The sequence below is a fragment of the Manacus candei genome, unplaced genomic scaffold, assembly GCF_025592945.1.
Source record: "Manacus candei isolate 608988 ecotype Guabito, Panama unplaced genomic scaffold, ASM2559294v1 h1tg000050l, whole genome shotgun sequence".
In the NCBI taxonomy this organism is placed as follows: domain Eukaryota; kingdom Metazoa; phylum Chordata; class Aves; order Passeriformes; family Pipridae; genus Manacus; species Manacus candei.
The window spans coordinates 14,109,130-14,127,873 of record NW_026138098.1 but is presented as its reverse complement, the minus strand read 5'-3'; the positions used below and the strand labels follow the sequence as shown (position 1 = coordinate 14,127,873).

General features: G+C 39.9%; 1 protein-coding gene across 6 annotated transcripts in view; it reads right to left on the bottom strand.

Annotated features, from left to right (window-relative positions):
- The window catches only part of BTRC (beta-transducin repeat containing E3 ubiquitin protein ligase), a 122,206-nt gene that overhangs the window by 78,994 nt on the left and 24,468 nt on the right, over positions 1 to 18,744 (bottom strand). For 3 of the 6 annotated variants that reach the window (XM_051799987.1, XM_051799983.1, XM_051799982.1), the window contains one exon: positions 15,324 to 15,431. The exons of the other annotated variants lie outside the window; for them this stretch is intronic. In XM_051799987.1, the coding sequence (XP_051655947.1) occupies positions 15,324 to 15,431 (108 nt within the window). The remainder of the gene's footprint in view (positions 1 to 15,323; positions 15,432 to 18,744) is intronic. 6 annotated transcript variants of the gene reach the window in all.

Sequence of the window (18,744 nt, the reverse complement as noted above, 5' to 3'; positions counted from 1 at the left end):
CAGTGAAACAGTGCATTTCCCCTTTTCCAGTGCAAACTGTTGATACAACCTGACCCTCAAGCTCCTAGGTGCATTGAATGAGTGCAGCATTTTATCAGAGCTTGAAAATAATAGACATCCCTTTTCATGTTCCTGGAAGTGTCCCTGTGCTGCACTTGGTCCTCCTCACCAAGGACAGAAGGGTACTGTCTCAGTCAAGAGGGAGCCACTGAATAAAGTAGGTACATCAGCATTCTGCCTGCAGACTGGTGCTATATGAAAGAAAAAGGAAGCAGAAGGCCCGTTTAACCCCCACCCAGCCCCAGGTTAAGTCTGTCACACTGCTCTTCTCTCCCAATTCAAGCCAGCAGTTTGCCAGAAGTCAGGATGTTCCTTTTGTTTAGGAGGGGGAATTTGAGAGAAAGGGGGTGTTGCCCCAAGATGCTGCAAAGTTAGTTGTCTTCTAATTCACACCAATTTCTTGCAGAATCAGTGGGTAAAGCTATGGAGAAATTAGCTGCAATTGCCTGATGACCATGTCAGCCAGAGTGGACTGAAAAGTGGAGGGGGGCAGAGGCAAGAGAAAAAGAGAGAGAGAGAGAGAGAGAGAGAGGAAGAGAGATGTGTGGAAATAAGTGCCAGTCTAAGACTAGAGGCACATAGAAGCCTTATGTTCCCTTTCCAATAACCTTTGTAAGTGATAGATGAGTCCGAGCCCATTGTTATCGTTAAGGGACTGTCAGCATCCTCATTTTATAAATGCTGTCTGTCAGTTTATAAATATCTCAGCCATTTCAAACAGTGCAAGGATGAATCCTGGCATAGCCAGTGTCAGCCTGAAGCAGTATTACTGTTAAAAAAAATAAGTGTCTAAGATCCACTAAAAACATTTAAGGATAGCATCTCCTTTTTCTCCTATCATGAGACCCAAAACATTCAAATTCAGGCTTATTTGGCTAGTCACTACAATATATAAAAGCACTCCTTAACACTGCTAATGCTCTTTGAGAAGAACAAGTATGAAAGCTGCAAGTTTGAAGGCAATTCTCTGCTGTTCGGTAGATAAAACAAAAATGACAGCTGTAACACACAGGGAGATCCACAGCAATGAAAATGCAGAGATAAGTATCAGACCCCATTCCTCCTTGGCATTTGCTGCTCTGAACATTCACCAAGATTAGATCCTTTTAGAGAACACCATAAATTGCAATGTGTAGGCACAAGGGGGTGACTTCAGCCTGGAGTGAAGACACAGACAAGTTTCCCAGCTCTTACAAGTTTAAAGTTAAACAGTGCTTTTGCAAGGGGTTTAAGGCCGAGCATTAGAATGATGGAAGGAGAGGGCAAAGAAACTGCAGCCTGCCTTGCACTGACTAGTAGCAAGAAAGGAAAGGGAATAAGTTAAACTGACTTTCCGGTTCAGTGTCTGCTTTGCAGACTGGCATGAGATGTCTATCCTGTTTATGTATCTATTACCTTGTTAGCTGCACAGAATCCGGGCTTTTTTTCCCCTCCAATATATTTATAAACATCCTATGAGAGGGACTTCATCCCCACCCAGAACATTTACATGGTGCCTAACTAAATGAAGTTCAAATTCATGCCCAAGCAGCTCAAATATCTACTATAACCTAAATTCTTAAAACTGGAGCTCTGACAGCACTGAAAATGGAAAAATACAACACTCCAACCAGACACGTACATGTTCACACAAGTCCTAATTCGGTCTGTCTCAATGTTAATGCTGTCGACAGTAACAAAAGTTTAAACAACCTTTTCTGCAGTTCAAAACCAGGACAAGATTCTGGTTTTCACATCTGTAGAATGGATCCTTCATATTTTTCTTTATTTTTCATTCAAATCAATGATTGGAAAAATACACATTTTCAAAGCACTAAGACTTGAAAATGGACCTCCATAACAGCAAGAAGAGCTTCTTATGAAGTTATTTGACTTATTAATTATTGGTTGGTTATAAAGGGTAATGTAATGGTGTGGGAAGTCAGCATTATTAGAACAGTAAATTCAGTTTAATGTTAAAACACCAAAAGCCAGCACAAACATCAAAGATCTGTCGAACAGATGCATTTCAAACAGCACATATCTAGTTGTTAAAAAAAAACAACAGAAATACAGATGCTGGGAACAGGTCATTTAGGGGAATTTCAAAAAGCTGGTTTCACTGCATAAACATTTCTCAAATGAGAGCAAGAGAAATAGAGAAAGAGAGAAAATATGGCTAATGAGAACAGCCTTTCTATGTTTTCCGGGAAGCAGCCCTGTTTAACATTTCTGTTCTGTGAATTTAAGACAGTCGGCAGTGGCAAATTTGTTTTTAATATTCAAGCTTTCAAGCCTTGCAAGCTAGTTGGCCAATGGCCCTTTCTATTCCAGTGTTTGTTGGTGCCTTATTTACACACGCATTACATCCGGAGAGCCTTTGAATATAATTTCATGTGGATTAAGGGAAGAACATTTGCTTCTGCTAATCAGGACATCTGGTTATTTTTGTAACTCACAGACATCTGCATTAGGCAGTTCGACTTCCCCATTCCTCATAACAAGGTTAGAGCTTAAGAAGCCTCAAGGACCCCTAGCTGAATTTTATTACTTGCATTTTCTCACAGCTGGGTCTGTTTCAGAATTTTCTTTCCTAAATAGCACAAATTGATCAGCACCTTCACAGGTACACATATGCTTTTATAGCTAACACTTTCTGTGCATGATTTTATAGAGTACATCTTGTACACCGAGATTTTATAGTAGTTCAAAGCTATCTACATCTTTTTAAGGAACAGAAAGCACATATTCCAGAAAAAGCATGGATGAAAACATCCAATTAACCTTATGATACACATAATATGGGTATACTTCCAAATATTCAACTAGACCACTTATGTAAGACTGGTGTCAGGACTTGTTCTGAATCTTATTATCTCTGTGCTTTGGCTTGTCTCTTCTAGTGACTTACCCTTGCATATCTGCTCCCCACATTGAACAAAACAGTATTCTTCCATTTTTATACTTCAGGACAACATTTACAATTTCTCCAATCTTTTAAATTCATGCTCAAATTCTTCTTTAAACAGTTTCAGCTGGGGTTAAATTTCTCTGCCAGACTGCAGAATTGTGCCACACATACTTCAGAAAGAAGGATTTTGCATGCAACAGAAGCCTTTTAGAGAAACAATCAAGGCTTGGCTTTCACTTCTTTGTTGCTTTCATTTTGTTACATTCCTTCCACAAAAATTAATTTTCAACACTCATCCCAGGGCGTTAAAGTACTAAAGTTTGAAATCATACGCTCTCATTCTCAGTTCACAGGATTCTTCCCTCCCCTGCTCATGAACTGTAGGCTTTTATCAGTGCTTTTGTATGCTGGAATAAGACGTTTTCTAGATTTCTTTCCCCTACATGTAAGGTAGGGGGAAAGCACAAAGTCAGCTTTTACAGGCTTGGAATATAAGCCAACATTCAAAATAGATGTCAAAAACGTATTTCTAGTACTAACGAGAGTTAGCAAGAGCCAACAGATCCAGCGAGAATTTTTTAAAACTTTTTATTTATTAAAATTCTCTAGATACAGTTTAACTTTCTTTGTGCAATATTTATTACAGCTTCACCTGCATAGGAGCTGCAAGTGCTTCTAGAAACGGGTTGTAAAAGTGTCTAGTTTTGCTGTAGATTTCATGTCCTTCTTCAAGCATTATTTTCTAACTTTTTATAAGTACTTTCCTCAAAGAACCAATGCCATCTCGCTGGTCTGACTATAAAACCCCTTCCCTTCTCCTCCCTGGTCATCACCTACACTTATCATTATAACTCTCTTTTTTTCAAAACCTCTCATTCTGAGCTTTCCTGTCAAGCAGACAAAAAGACCTCCACTTCTCATCACATCCCTTCCTTAGAGCCTGTGGCGTTCTCACTCCCAAACACCTAAATCAACCAAACTGTGCTCATCCCACTGTACTGTTTATGCTTTTTTTGTTCGTTTTTCCTTCCTATTTTTCATTGTAGGAACAGGGAAAATGAGATACAAAACAAAGGTATGAAGCCGAAGTTGTCTGTCCAAAGTAAAAATTACAGCGTGGGGGAACCAACCCTAAATTTTGTGTCCCACATCATGTTAACTTTTTAGGCACAATTTCTCCCCAAAACAGTGAATGAAAGTAGCTCACTAGTTTAAAAAAATGGCTACCCATTGATCTCACTGCAGTGTTAGACGGATGTGAATTCACATCATATTGTCTATGCCACTGTATGTGGAGGCACACAGATTTTTATGTCTTAGACAATGTCAGCCAGATGACCCTGCAGCCCAAACTACTTGGTTTTCAATATGGAACAGGTTCAAAGTACCTATAGAGTCACCATGGAGCAGTTTGGGTGACACAGCTCCACCTCTCCAACGTACCTCAAAGTAGTAATTAGTCCACACAGGCAGGCTTTGGTGCTTTTTCCAGCATCCAAAGCTCCATTTATTACAGGAAAGATCATTCACCACTGGACTATGAGGCAAATTTAGTTAACTTCCAATACAGAGTGTGTTTGCTTTCATACAGTGGTGTTGAAAAACCTCATTGTTGATACAAAAAAGAAAAAAAAGGTGGGAGTCTAAACATGTCCCAATCCTCAATCACATCAAGCAAAAAAAATACATTATAATCTTGTAATAAAAGAATGGAAAGTTACATATTAGGCACTACACATAACATTTAGCTAGCAAGCACTGCAGCCTTTTAACAGCTGCCACCCAAGAAACAAACCCCTGGGTCCTCCTGATTTGGCTAGACCAAATTTAAATGTGGTAACAAAACAGCCCCTCATGCAACATTTAAATTTAACAGCTCACTGTTAGGTTCTACTATTATAAAATAATTCTAACTCTGAAACACCATTTTCTTGAACTAGAGCAAGGAGTTACAAAATATTGTCATAAATTTCACTGTGCTGGGCAAGGAAGAAGAGTTGGACCTGTTATGGAGACCATCAAATGGGGCGGGTAGTCAAGCAATCAAAGAAAGAAAGATAAAGATGTACACAGATTCTTGCCTTCAGATACCTTGGGGCTAGCAAACATTTTGTTCCTATAGGAAATTATACAGCTCTAGATCACTGCCTATTGAGATCCAGTAGTCGCAGCTTTTTTTGCTACAACACGAATGGCTTATTAAACAGAGAGCATATCTGTTTTAGTTAACTTCTTGGTGGAAAGGGGCCAGGAAAATAAAATGTACTTAAATGCTGAATTTTTTTTTCCAGGCTGAATGCCTTTCATCCAGTAAGACATTCAAAGCAGTGACCCAGCAAATGGATTGAAAAAGCAATCTTCCGTCTCAGTGCCACATTATCATTCCTATTCAGTATTCTCGGTGAGATATCTCAATCAGCTGGATGTGTGTGTAAGTGACAGCGCAGCCCATTGCTGGGTTAATTAAACATTTGACTTTAACACCCTCCCCGTCATTAAGCAAATAAAAACAGATAATTCAAACTGCACTTCATCCACGGGGTACACAACATACATGTCAAAATTAAGAGAGTCCAAGGCCCTCGGGGAGTTCTACTCGGGGAGGTAATCAGTTTAAATCTTATCTGGTTTATCAATTATTCTATTGATTAAAGCAGGGTGATTATACAAAACTCCCTCTTGCCACATGGGATACATGTCAGCAGAGCAGGACAACACAGGGAGGCTCAAAAACAATTTAAAGAAAATACAGACAGATGAATAACAGTCTATTAGAACATGCTAGCAACCCAGAGGTGGAAAGCCTAATACTTCTTTTTAAGCAAGTGAATAAAGTCCTTTCAAATTAGAGTGCCAATGCTGTTACTTCATCTGTTTTAAAATCAGATCTCTATGTCGAAAAAGCAACATTTCTTTAAGCAGAAGACATTTTGCCAGTATTTGAAAGATGTTTTATTGATACGGTCCTGGAACATAAAGACACCAAACACAAGAAATTCCAGACTTTTAAAAGGCATTATACATATCTAATAATGACTCTAAAAAAGTGGATGGAAAGGGCATTCTCAGTATTTGCACTCTCCCACATACATACATGGCATAGCCATAAGTAGAATGTTGAATTGTAAAGATTTAAGTGTGACAGATTATCTCAGGCATAAAAAGAATGTGCTATGGAGTTCTGGAGAGTTTTTTTCTTTTGCAACCCTCCAAAGTGAGACATTAGCAGCTGAGCGAGCTGCCATTGCCACATTTTCCTCATTTTCAACAAGCCTTCATAGAAAATCCCACCACAGCAGTCCTTATCACAACTTATGTCTTGCATACAGCCACACTGCACAAAGCAATTCCAGTTACTTCTCATCTTTTGCTTCCAGGTAAAGAAAAGACCTCTTTCTTTTCTGAAGTCTGTTTGCGTCCTGAGTTTATGATCACAGTCCCACCTCCACTATCTTCCAGTACTATTTTGTTTCAAGTTTTATCATATCCTGAACTGGACCCTGAACTGCACTGTAACAAGCCTTTGCCCTACACATACAAACCAGGAACCTTTTAAAAACAAAATGCTGCAGTCTAGTGCAAAACAACAACTGAAATTAATTTCCAGAAGTTCCCTCAAAGCACTAACTAGCAGCAGAAGAAAGGCCAGCTTTAAAACAGGGAATTTTTTTCCTTCTATAGCATCTCCTACAATCTCTCTCACAATGGGCATGCTGGTAGCACAAACTATTTATTAGTCATCTCACCACATCTCGGCTTTTAACCAGGACAGAGGGTATGAACCCCAGCAGTCGAAATGCCGACAAGACGGAGAGCCCCAATGCCTCACCAGCCAGTGCTGCTGGATGTGCAGTCACAGGAATTTTAAGAAACAAGGACAACCAAAAAGCAGGCCTGAGGTGTGTTCTTGTCCTTCACCTTCAGAAGGGGATTATATGCTGCTCCACATTGGTACTATGTGTGCATTCATCTATACTTGAGCCTCTTCTCTGTAGATCTCTTTTCTTCTTTGGAAGCAAACTAGAAGGCTGCATTAGCATGCTGTATTTTGCTCTCACCACTAGAAATACTGAGGGTGCTATTTGTAATTGTATTCTTTTAAGAGGTTTGTTCTCTGCAGCTGTTTTCTGCTTGCAGTGTATTTTGTGTAATCAGCACATCATCATAAATACATTGGCTGTTCCCCCGAGGGAAGCTGTCACTGTTTAATTTACAGAACAACCTGGCCAATGCGAATTCTAACACTACAGCACTATGGCAAGAAGTTACCACACTCAGAAAAACAGGTTTCTATGAATTTTTATATCAAGAGCTGGTCCCAGGACAATTTAGGTTCTAGAAATAGATTGATTTTAAAAGCACTTTATACACTGAATGGAATGGATTCTTTCCCACTTACAGCTTCTTAAGGCAGCACCAAATTCACTCCCATATTATTTCAAAGGTGACAACCCCAATCCCCCCAACACAACCATCCTCATTTCTGACTTCTACCAAAAGAAGACATTGTATGTAGGTGTGTTATCCTACACACCAATTTTTTGTGTGTGTTTTTTTTAAATGAAAAACCACCACGACATCAATGCGTTAGTTTGTCTTCATTTGCACAAGGGAACGTACTCTGTTGCAAGGTCAAATGTTATTACCTACATCAAAGGGTTGCTGCACAGTTTATTACTCTGAAAACATGATAGAGGAGCAAGGTATATTCCTGAAAGAGTAAAATTGTATGCAGCTTTATTGGCTGAATGAACAGTTCCTTTCTTTGTTTTGAGAGAATAAATTACAAGGATTTTTGTAGAGGGTAAGCAAGAGACAATGGCTGATCTTCTTATATACAGCCACAATTTAGAAAATTTCACAATGGTATCAAATTATATTGGCAATCACTTAAAAACTAGATGTGAACCCTAAATAAATACTTGGGCATGACCAATGAGTTACGTGGATATTTCAAACACAGTGGCTACTACATGCACTCTACCTGATTACTTAGAAAAGTAGCCAAGAAGGCTTACAACCTAATTATTTTTATACTCATATACACACAAACACACACACATATATATATAAATACATAAAATGCTAGAGAGAAACAACTATAAATGTAAATAAATCGAAACCAAATTAATGCATAAAGTTCTTTGGGAATTCTCCTCCAAAAGCAACAAAAAACTGTTTCAAACATTTAACAAAAATCTGCTTTTCATTTTGGGGGGCAGCTGGCTGTTAAATAAATTTCAATGTAACTGAAAATTCCCAAGTTCCGTGTATAGCAGCAATTTTGCTAATTCTCGGTGGTAATTAGAAGCCCTGTTTAACATCACTAGACACAGGGCAAGTATACAACCATAATAAAAAAGAATCATGCACATCACAGAGTATTGGTTATGTATTTTGACAAGGACAGTTTAATTTTACTTAGTTTGCAGAGCATTTTAACAAATTATTTTTGTCTATTTCAAAAGTAACAAAATATAAGGAACAACCATTAAAGTAAAACAAATACCATCTTGTCTCTGATATGGTTTATGAGAATGATCTACCAAACACCGACAAAACTGAGTGAAAATGGCTGAAATTTTATGGAAAACTGAGTCATTCAGTTATCAATAGAAGAAAGAATATAGGAAAGAGAATATCTGACTATTTCTACGCACCATGTAAGTAGCAGCCAACAGAATAAATAAAAAGAAACCCACCCGACAGAGTGTAGCAAAATATCTCTTCAAGCTATGAATTTTAGGATTTAGCAACTGCATTTCTACTGGGAGTGTTTAGGTTCATCCCCTTGAAATTTGTATGGGGCCATATAAATACCTAGTTTCGAAGAAGAAATAGTTCATTTTTGTTCTCCCTATCACATGTACCTTTCAAATTATTCAGAACTACCTCTCAATATTTCCAAATAGTGACCGAATTCTGACTAACGCTGGCTTAAATTTAAACGATGGGTGAGAAAGTACTTCACGACTTCTCCAAATTTGTGGTGAAATTCCATACTTGCATCTCTAAATTAAAATTATCGCTTAATGTGGTGTTAGCTCTTCGCCAGTTGTGCAGAAATAGGTACAACTTGATCCTGTGCCCCTGCCTCCCTCTGAAGCACCTACTGCCCGTGGCGCCATTAAACCCGAAGTGGTAACAGAGCCGAGCAGCTCACAGGGACCAGGCTGGACCTAAACGCACTGGACCGCCTGTGACCGGTGCCCCCTCAGTGCCTCCCTCCTCCACAGACAGCGAGGGAGATTTAGCCTCCGGACCAGCACGGAGAAGTCGCTAACGTGTTACTTCGCTAATGAGCCCGAGGCCGCGGCTCTGAGGGGCCGCGGCCCCCCCGGGGCTGCAGTTCCGGGCGCGGCCGGGCGGGCGCAGCACAGTCCGCGCCATGGCCGGGCCCCCGCCCCGCGCCGCGCATGCGCGGCCGCGGGAGCGCGCACACGCACAGCCCCATTCTAATTCAATTAGCGCAGCCTGCAACTCCAGAAAAGAGTAATTCAATTAGTGCATTGTGGAGCTCCACAATACCTCCAAGCAGATGTTCGCAATCCTGAGGAACCGGAGCTAGCTTTAAAGATACCTGTACGCCGCCAACGCAGCGCTGCATATGCCGTTTGTCACTACGGCTTTACACACCTTCCTGACTCCTAACGAGGAGGAAGGAAAACTCGGTCGAGTTTTGTTTCATTTTTTAAACTGATCAGCCGAACTGATGCCGGTGTGCTGGAGACCTTGCCCTCACCTTATCGTAGTAACCAGAACATCACTGCCGAGGCTGAAGAGGGGAGGCCTTGTAGCTACGATGTAGTTTAAATTAATCACCGTGCTGGGCGCACAGGGGTGGTATTTCTCAGTGACAGGTACTGCCACACTTCTTAATACTCAGACTGAGAACTAATGAGAGCACATGCAACTTCTGACAATTGATATGGGTGCAGAATAAATGCAGATTTCTAATTACTAAAAGTAATTGCTAAATGTAATTAGAAATTAGTGATGTACTACCAAAAAAAACCTAAAACCATTCCCACTGATCCACAAAGAAAGATTTCTTTGAGTACCCTTCATTTCTTTGCCACCTGAAAGGAGGAAAACATCTCGCCGCTGCTACCAAAGAGCTAAGATCTGGCAGCACACCCTGGCAGCTCTCTGAGTTTGGTGGGCTCCTCTGCATCACCCAGGTTATGCCACCAGCCAGAAAAGACCATTACATTTAGAGGGATGAATTCTAAATATGTTTAACAAAGCTGTTCTGTAGTCACTGGGCGCTTCTTTTACTTAAAGAAATCCCCAGCCAGGCTAACCCTCTTGGTCTTCCTACAGTGAAGCTCCCTAAAGTCTGACCTACAGATGGGGGCCAGAGTCAAATGCAAAAATTACGCAATTTGGCTTCATTTCTTCTCCTTCTTGTATCACCTCTCAGGCCTTTGTAATTGCTCTTGCCCAGCGGTAAAATGAAGAAAAACAGGAGAAACTGCTGCTGAACAGGTCCAACAAGAAACTTTGCTTAAAAAACCAGGTGTCACATTGTGGCAGTTCAATATTTCATAGCCAATACAAGGAATGTGCAACAGCACTGCAACTTTAAATCTTTGCCTCCTGTGTCAGTCTCTCTCCTCTCATTGTAATGCCAAAGGGAACAGCAATCAGAGTGGAGATGTTCAACGTGATAGAGGTCAGGACACCAGTGGATCAACGTACCAGAAACACGACCTTGTTTATTTTTTTCCCCAGTATTATTGTTTACAGGGTGCTTTGCTCATGTACCTTGTGGTTCTTAGCTAAAAGATGAAATTACAGCCCAGGATGAAGCGCTCAGGCACACATCCAATTTGTGTTTCCATCTCAGAAAACAAAAAGCTTCTGAGGCCCTCGGGCTGCCATTCAAACTTGGAGAGGCTGACATTTTTAACAGCATGAACCAGAGACTGGCAGAGGGAATGATCTAATGCATTTCTGACTTGTCAATCAAAGATCTCACCTCTGCTGTCTTGTAAACAGTTGGGGGCCACCTAACTACATTCACAACCAGGGGAGAGCCTGCCGCCAGACGGGGGGTGCTGGAGCCACACGCTCTGGCTATTAGTCACCAAAATTATGATTCCATTTTAGAGGTGCACTGTAAACAGCCCAGGGGCAGGTTTCACACAGACGCTGGGAGAGTGTGAGGGGGGAATACAAAGCAGGCTTGGCCAAGGGCAGTCAGGTCTCCATGCTGATGGAGGCTATTGACTGGACACTCTGTATCTCTCCCAATTAGAGACACAACTATGCACACCAGCAAACACTGGCTCCAAAGCCAAACAATCTCCTCCAAATGTATTTCTCACAAACATATTTCTGAGCATGCAGTTTGCCCACCCCGAGACTTTAGCTTTAACCTCCTGTATAACCAGGAATAATATACTGCTACTCACATTTACACTGGATTTCCCAGCAATAAAACATCAACTTCTAAGGCAAAAATGGATGAACAGGCTGAAGGAAATTTACAGATACAATTGTTTATAACAATTCACTGATGATGCTTCTTTAACAAATATTTCACTTCCTAACACAAAAAATATAAATATTAGGAAAAAATAATGTAAAAATAATTTTAAAAGTAAGTTCACGTCTTCATCATTTCCATCACTACATACCTTTCACATAATTTGTATTCTCACCTTTCTCCAAAAGTGATCTCAGTCCAAAGAGATCCTGTCCATGCTGCACAACTTCAAGTGTGCTTCCATTTACCTCAGTTTGCCAAGCACAGCACACCCATGCTTTCCTCAACCAGGGCAGAGCTTTTAGCCAAGACCGAGGAAGTCACACACCCCCTCACTTCTGCAAAACCAAGCAGAAGGTTGTCTCCTTCATCTGACAAACCCTGATGTGCAGTTCTTTATGATTAAGATCTTCAGGTAAAAAAAATGTGAATTTCTGGCATTCCAGAGACACCTCTATACTCAACAAGATGCTGCTACCTCTGCCATGACAGTTAGTCCTCCTCTTTGACTGCTAGAGCCTGTTACAGAAACAAGAGCTTCAGATCTGGCAAAATAAAGCTGATAAGACAGCTCTTTTCCACTGGTGCCTAGGCTTCAGACAAAGGTAGTTTTAAAAGCATTACTCTTGTCCCAAAAAAGTTTACGATCAAAACAGGAGCTGGTATTTGTGCTGGCTGTAAATTATGTAAAAAGGAAGAGCTGGACTGTTCTTTGCACTTATTCTTATACATAACCTTTGGTACGACTTTTTAGTTCTTCTTCAAATCTCCTCATTTATGCAAGAAACTACAGAAAGAAATTCAAGGAAATATTATGGCCTTCTGCAAACTTGGAAGGATTAATACAATCATTTCCTTGGCATACTTGATGAGTGTAAATGTAAATTTGAATTTTCAAAGAACTGAGACAACATAAACAGAGCCTTGTGAGCATGCATGGAAAAATATTTTAACAGGGAAACTAATTATGTTCAAACAAAAAATGTCATGAAAACAGACACCTGTTGGCACATCTGGAAACTTCCAAGGCACAAATTTCTAAGAAAAATTAGTATATATCATGCATAAATTTATTTCTAATTATTAAGAGAATATATATGCATCCTAGGTTTCAGTTGCTTTGCAGAATAACAGTACAGTAAAATTTGGCATCCAAGACACTAGAAATGGAATAGCTGGCCTTTTTCTCTTGTTAAAATATTTTCTTTGACCCCTTCCCACAATGCTTTATAGGAGTTCATGTTCCAATTTGCTGCCATCTTCTACCTTGATTGCTGTGAAATTCCATTACACAATAAACAATCAGTTACAAAGCCCTTTTAGATAAAAGACATAAAAAAGAACTGTTTCTAGCTCCTTATCCCCCTATTCATGGGTTTAGCCTTTCCCACTGCAGGATGATTGCCAAACAGAACTGAGGAACCAGAAGATCCTGTTTTCACATAAGTGTCTCCAATAATAAAAATACACAAAGAGGAAAAATGAAGTTACCTGACATATTAACAGAATCATCTCTAAATCAACTACCTGTCAATGCTTCCCATGAGGAGTCAGCAAGACTTTAACTGAGCTATTCAAAAAGAGCCTCTTTCCACATTTCTGTCTGAGCATCTGAAGGTAGGCATGTAAATAACTAGACAAATTCAGCAGTGACTAAGTAGCCTTCCAGATGGCATCTTCTCTTTTGCCACAAGCAAAGAACATTGATATGCTTCTCCAGTTACTTCAAGCTTGCTACAGAAAAAAGAAAGTAACTTAATATGAGAAAATTTGCTGGGGTACAAGACAGTCTTTACTGCTTTCCTGAAGATTCAACATAAGAAAAAGCATTAAAGAATGATGAAATAATGCAACATCACAGTTTCAAGCAGGCTCAAAACCACTCCCTTTCTGCACTGGAAAATGCAAAAGCCATGCCTCAGAAGGGAATTTTCTCCAAATCATGCAAGCTAATGGGGATCAGTCAAAGTCCATTGAAAAAAAAGGACTGAAATGTGGATGACTCATTGCTGCAGAAGCTGTTGTTGGCAATTTGTTTTCTCTCTCAACTGGCAACAAATGTGTGCCTCAACATAGCAGTCAGAGCTCAGTGAAGAGTACCAGTGTACCATTTCAGATGGCAAATGGGATATACTTCCCAGTTCCCACAGTTACTAAATACATATGGAAATGTCTCTAAAAATCTGCAGAAATGCAAATGTCAAAATCCTACTATTATCCCAAGAAGGCAGAACACGATGAATGGTTGTGCAGCCGACTCTCTTGACCCCAAATATCAATGCACTGCATTAGCAGAAAAGTCATTGTTCATATCTATCATTAGCAAGAACATCTTCAGCTAGAAGTTAATATCCCTTCCCCTTTGTGATATATGCTTATTCTGAATAACCAAAACTAACTTAAGTAGAAAGAAAGAAGTCTCAATTTGAGTTTATAAATTACATTCCATATACTGCTAAGGTTCTCTAAAACCCGAGCTTAAAGAGATCTGAGATTTATTCAAAAGCCCAAATATTGGGCCCATCCGATTTAGTCAAATTATGCAAATCAGGATTAGGAGTCTAAATTCTTTTCTGTTGCCTCCAGAGTCCTCTTAGACTAATAAAAAGTCATCTTCCCCCTTGCCCCCAGAAAGCTCTACTAAAAGCTTGCTTCAGCAAAGGAGGCCTGGCAGGACACCTTCCAGAGTCCATCAGTGCTACTGCTGGGTCAGCAAAAAGAGTTGCAGCAAAATGACGCAAGACACTTAAGCCTCCCCTGAGACTGAGAGGATTATTTCCACAGTACTATCCTAGCCCTTCCAGCAAGAAGTCAAATTCAAAATAATCTTTGCATGCTTTCCTTTAGAGGCACATAATTAACTTTCCCCCACAAAAATGAAAATTTCAGAAAGATTCTAGCTTATTCGTTACACCTGGTTTTGTGAGATGCCGGTGAATAAAACTCTACTCAGCAGTAGTATAATCCAGCAGCATAAACCTTCAAGTAAATGTTCATGCTACCATGAGCTCCAATAAACTTGCTCTCCTCAGAGATATTCCTAAGTCCCTCAGTCACTGCAGTTCACGAAATATCTCCCAGTATCCAGCGTGAATGTAACACCACCGCTGCTCAGTCTCTGCTGTTTATGTTCACATGTCACAAAAAATGCTTTCAATGATCTTGAGAGCCTTGTCTCAAGGTTTCTAGATGATCACCCAATATCTCTCTTATTCACTACCCACAGGACAGTGTCTGCATTTTTAAGACTGACTGGTCACCCAAAGGGTCTGCACAAACTCGTTTGGCAGAAAGCTGTCTCATGACAGAGAAAAGCTTGAATTTAACAAATTCAGAGACCAAAGGAAAAAAAACCCAATGGTTTCCTTTATTTGCCTTTTGATGGACAGCTTACTTCTACAATAATTTTCTGTAGTCAAAATGTCCAGACTACTGCTAACAAAGACAAAGTAAACAATTGCTGGCATCAATTATCACAATAGCAATGAACCCACCCCCTCAGTCTCCTCTAAGTGGCACACAAAACATTTAGATAGGAGGGGAATCACTGCATGAATAGCCAGATTGGAGACTGTGTGATGGATACTGTTTGCCAGATATAATTAAGTGGTATTTTTTGACACAATTGAAAGCCAATGGAAAAGATGATGGTATCAAGCCAATTTAGATAAAATAATTAAATTACATCAAGGTAAATGGAAATGCCCCAGCACTGAGCTGCCCTGAATCTACGCAAGAGGGATTTAAATACCAAAGATCTGAATGACATAGGAGAGGCATTGAGTATGAACCAGAATAAATGGAGGTAAAGCAAGCAAGTAAAGAAGGAGATGCACACGTACACAGATGGAGAGCAAAGGAGTGGGGAAAGACAGAAAGTACCTGGAAAGCTGGGAGTGCGCCAGTCCCTGGGTTATACAGGCATCGCAGCGAGGGCATGCTGTCCGCCAGGCTGGAGCAGCCCAGCCACAGAGATCTGGGCATAGAGCACTGCAGAGAAAGGACAACTATGAGATGGGACTGTATGAGACAGGATGGCACAGATTACAGGAACTTTTAAGGCTTAGCCAAATGGCATCAACACAACTGCACCTGGCCTTAAAGACTGAGACCTCTTAAAGAGAACACAAACTGCTTCCTTGAGAGAAGCTTTACAGATGTCATAGTAGCAAGAAAAAAGCACAATAGATCAAGAAACTAATTTTTGATCAATTTTCTACACTAATGTGTCGAGTTTTCCCAGTAATAAAAAGTTTCTTTCCAATTAATCGGACCTTTTCTCCATGCACAGCAACATGCCAGGCACAAAAAAGGCAAGAAATTTTGCAAAGAAAGTAGAAAAGGAAACAACAACTTTAGGTGTAATACTTGCAGGGAAAGAAAAGGTTTAGGGTTTGTCTCTAAAGGGGACAAAAGGTAAAACCTGCGATCCAAAGTGAACAGGAAGTTGGTGACACTTCACAGGAGTTTCATGTTTCTGCTTGCCTTGTTGTTTGTTAAATAAAATACAATTGTTACAATAAATTGATTCAGTTCCTACAAACACAAGTACAAAAAAGGAGCCAAAGCAGCCAATCAAGAAAAATACTAGCCACGTTGATAGTTAAAGCCATTACCCCTTGAAATAGAGAGCTGCTTATTCATTTTACACCACTACTATTAAATTTAGGGATGCATTATGATAGCAATTGCTTTTACCAGCCACAGAGTTTTTGATGCCATAAGCACTACTGCATTTGTCTAATTACTGGCAAGGCAGGAAAAAACAAGTGTATTTTAAATTGGCAGACAACCATGAAAACTGAAGGATGTGATAGATTAGCTGCTAGAGATTTTACACCCTCATACGCTTCTTTTTTGCAATCCTCTCCCCTCCACCCGTTTTTTTTGAAACGGGGGGATGGGAGGAAATCTGAGCAGAAAGGGCAGCTGGAATGGGTATGAAATGACAGCTGCCTCCTGAGCTACCATTTCTTGCTGCTCTTAAGAGGGCTAGACAACCTTGCACAATCTTGCACTAAACAAGTATGTAAGAGCAACATAACCCATCTTTGAATGAGCAGAAAGGTTATCACCAACATCCATAATCTGGTCCTGTGCAGACAGACACAGCGAGATTAACCTTGTCTGTCACCACATTCTTTGCTGTACTTTGTTGCAATTTACGCTGCTGTTCCAGAAATAGTATTAAAAGCCTGCTGGGGAACATAACCTACAGAAATGTGCGTATTAGAAGTTTATGATACCTTAAAATAAATTCCTCACCTCATTTTCATTGAAAAAAAAACCAAAAAACAACTCTTCACTTTACAAAGATACCGAAACTCAAAAATTTGAGTACTTCATAGTATTACATATCAAATGAATTTGTACATAATGCCCCTCCTGAAGCCAAAAAAAATTACAGCCATAGTATTATAACAAGCTACAAAAATGAGCCATACTTCCTTGTCTGACGTCTTAACTTCCCAAACCCTCCCCCACAAAAAAACCTTCGAAATTCCAGCAATCTTTTCTTTGCAATGTAATATGCATCACTGCAGCCCGAAAGCTGTTACGATAATCTTTTTTTAAAATATTTACATATGAAATGGACATTTATGGTTAAGCACTTCACCATTTTAATAATACATTTACTCAAATCAAACTTGTTTATTACTCTCCAAGAACATCACAGTAACAAGGGAGATTCATTACATGGTGCCTCTGATGATGCAGCGCATTCACTAGGTAAGCATCAGCTGCTTACCATTACCCACCCTAGGACTCATAACATAATGGAGTGAGGTTCTTGTTGTTTGGGTTTGTTTGGTTGGTTGGTTTTTTGCATACAGACTTATCCAAGACTTGCAGAAATCCTTTATTCCATATTCTCAAGCTTTCCCATCCCTTGAGCTGGCTCAAGTTTTCATGCTGTGACAACAAACTCAAAGAACTGATTGCCATTAAAACTGATTGACAAGAAAAAAGTAGTTACTTTAAATATTTATACTGGCTGAAGCATGGAAAGGTACAGAGGCAGGAAAAATGAGGAGCAAGCTGTCAGCGGAAAGGCAGGTTTATGTTGACTCAAAGTTTATGTGAGATTATGGCTCAAGTCAGTCACTACAAGATGCAGGTAGGGCACTCCATTGTGCCAGGGCACTTACAAAGCAATGAAATGTCTTCCTCTAAAAGTGCCACAATAACAAAGGAAAACATTGAAGGGCTATTCTGCAGAGCTCTCTGTACCTACAGAGGATATCCTTACTCACCCGTGCATTCCTGACACTTAGTATTGTTCTAAAATTAGGAAGTATGAAGTAAAAAATTACCAACACCTTAGATGACTTCTGAAGCTGCTCCAGTATATAACAAAATTTAAAAGAGTGATGCAGTTCTGTTACCTGTCTTTAAAAAATGAGTGTGAAGTTGCACATAGTGTGGAAGAAAATGTCCTTCCTGAACTTGCCTTTTAACTATTGAAGGAAGCAGAGACTCTAAATTACTGTTGGTGACTGAAAAAGGCTTATTCACAAGCCTGAACAAAAGGCCCCAGGTGCTTCAATAGAAACAGCTTGTGTGTAAATCAGATGAGTGACCCAACAGAACAACTTCATTTAGAGACTGATCTCTGAAAAATCTCAACAGCCTCTATCCCCATCCACTGAGCAAGCCACGTGTCAAACACTCACTTTTGTAGTGTCAGCTCCACAAACAAGGGACTGGCTCAGTGTTCATGACTTGAAAGCTGACTGACAAAATCTTCTCCTGAACTCAAGTCAATCTACATTGACTCTTCAAAACAAAGATACAGAGGCACAGTGCTTGGACTATAGCCAAATGGGAATGCTGATATTGCTTGCTAAGTACTGGGCCAGGATGCAGTAGCCTCTCTACTTTCCAAACTCCCAGTTGCATTAATACTTCAGATGTCTGCACAACTTTCAGACCCAGAGATGCAAAGCTTTTTATTTAGAAAAGCTAAGCATCTTTATGCCACTGAGTGGCATAAAATAGGGAATTATTTGACCAAAAAAACAATTTCTTTTTCCAATTGATTTTAAAGTCCTATTCCCTGAACTCTGAAATGTATTTTCCCACAAAATAAATACAGGGAGTACACTTTCAAGCAAGACCGGCATCCTCCTTGTGACAGAGGCTGGTACCAGCTGCTCCACTAGTGATAAAAATGGGCTTTCCTTATTTTGAATTAAAATAGGCTAGAAGTATTGACAGCCACTGGCTGAGCTGAGTGGGCAGTAACCATGAGCTGAAGGGAAGACTTATTTTAACCTATTCAATTATTCTTGTAACTATATTG